Here is a 1755-nt window from a genome sequence, read left to right on the forward strand (position 1 = left end):
TTATACTCTCGGGGGCATGTGCACAGCCAAGTTGGTAAAGAGTTGACTTCTTAATCTTAAATCGTCCGACGTCTGAGGACTCAAGTCCACTAGTAAATACCCGTGAGGTACACGGGTGGCGTCCTCATAGGCTGGAAGTAAATGCGGCATTTGTAATTGCCGACTTAACACCCCAATCTGAGATTTATCTCGAGGATTTTTAAACAGCACAAGATAGTGAGCATTCAGACTGATGGTACGATGTTGTACTGCTCGATCAAACAGATTTTGTGTGATATAAATGACACTGGTATTGCGATGATGAGCTTTGCGCGTAAACCAGTCGACAATCGATTCGATGGCTTTACCTCCCATCATATCATCAAAAATGAGTAGATGACGCGTACTGAGATCCGCCACTATCTGCTCATCGTCTTGAGGTATATTGCGGATAAAAGTGACCTTGTCCTGTAAGGATTCGTACGCGGACTGCCATTCTCGATAACACCATACTATCTTTTCGGGAGGCGGTGCAATCCACTGTGTATTTTGCACCAGTTGCTTGACAAATTCTGTTTTACCCGATTTAGAGGGTCCAGCCACCACCATGGTAAATTCATGTTTCAACTGAAAAGGTTCAAGTGTCTCGTAGGTATACATCTTGATAAATGACACAAGTTCATGGGATCATACATATTTATTAACAAATAAAAATACGTACAGCTTGCTCAACACTATGTCTACAAATAGGACATTGTTTCAGTCCCGTAGCACATATAGCACAAGTACATAAATGACCACAAGGTAAAAAAGCAATTCTCAAGTCTCGTTCTAAACAAATGTGACATTTCTGGGTACACATTGGATTCCCTGCCGCGTCTAAGGGTAAGCCTTCCCAATCGCAACCACTGTCTTTAGCGCGGGCATAGGCATTGAAGGCTTGTCGTACCCATTGTTTACCCTTATTACACTTCAGGTAAGGACAGTGAGGATACCAATAAGCATGTTGTATCCAAGGATTGTCGACAGCTCCCCAATGGTGAAGTCCAAAGTTGCAATAAAAACAGCACGTGTTATCCCCGTACCCTTTGTAAAAGTATCCCGCTTCTGCAATGGTAGGTAATAGGTTCTGCAAGTGTTCGGGAGCATTTTCAAACGACGTTACTCGATCTGACAGTAGAGCATAACGTGGTGTACCCGGGTTATGTAGTGATTCGTAGTCCGTCATTTTGCCGACTGATGGTTTTCTCTAGCATGTCCTTTTTAATACCCGTAAGGCAGCGTGTCATAGTTATGAATACGTTGACGTTTATCATACACCATGCGGTATTTCTTCACCAGAGGAATGGTTCGCACATCATGTTGGCGGGTTCGTTGAATAAAGTGCGGATAGCTGACATGGACTTCTTCTTCTTCTCCTTTTAACATTTTTTCCAACGTATCGAGAGACACGACTCTAGAGGCACGATAATTGAGTGTCAATCCTTTGACTTTGCAGACAGATTTTCCCCCCTGGGTCTCGTATGCATAATTTTTGGGCCCGCCCGACATGTACTTGATGATACGATCTCCACCCAATTCATCGGTCCAGCCGCCTAAACTGTTGATAATGGTCGGATTGAACTGGGTCTCGTCGTGCTGATAGATGATACTATCCGTGTCAAAGTATAAGACACGCTCTCCCAAAGGCTGTAACGTCTCGTACAAATGTAAACGAGCATGAGCTGTTGTAAAACACGCCAGCACCACGTTTCCAAAGGGACAGTCTTCTAAAAA

At 43.8% G+C, this 1755-nt stretch overlaps 1 protein-coding gene across 1 annotated transcript; it reads right to left on the reverse strand.

Moving 5' to 3' along the window:
- On the reverse strand, nucleotides 1-1207 carry LOC130047345 (death-associated inhibitor of apoptosis 1-like). The gene is made up of 3 exons (XM_056142033.1): nucleotides 929-1207; nucleotides 387-606; nucleotides 1-131 (listed from the first exon to the last, which is right to left on the reverse strand). The coding sequence occupies exons 1-3, from the start codon at nucleotides 1205-1207 to the stop codon at nucleotides 1-3; spliced, it is 630 nt and encodes a 209-aa protein (XP_055998008.1).
- Nucleotides 1208-1755: the final 548 nt, after the last annotated feature.

The sequence above is a fragment of the Ostrea edulis genome, chromosome 6 (genome assembly GCF_947568905.1).
Source record: "Ostrea edulis chromosome 6, xbOstEdul1.1, whole genome shotgun sequence".
Taxonomy (NCBI): Eukaryota; Metazoa; Mollusca; class Bivalvia; order Ostreida; family Ostreidae; genus Ostrea; species Ostrea edulis.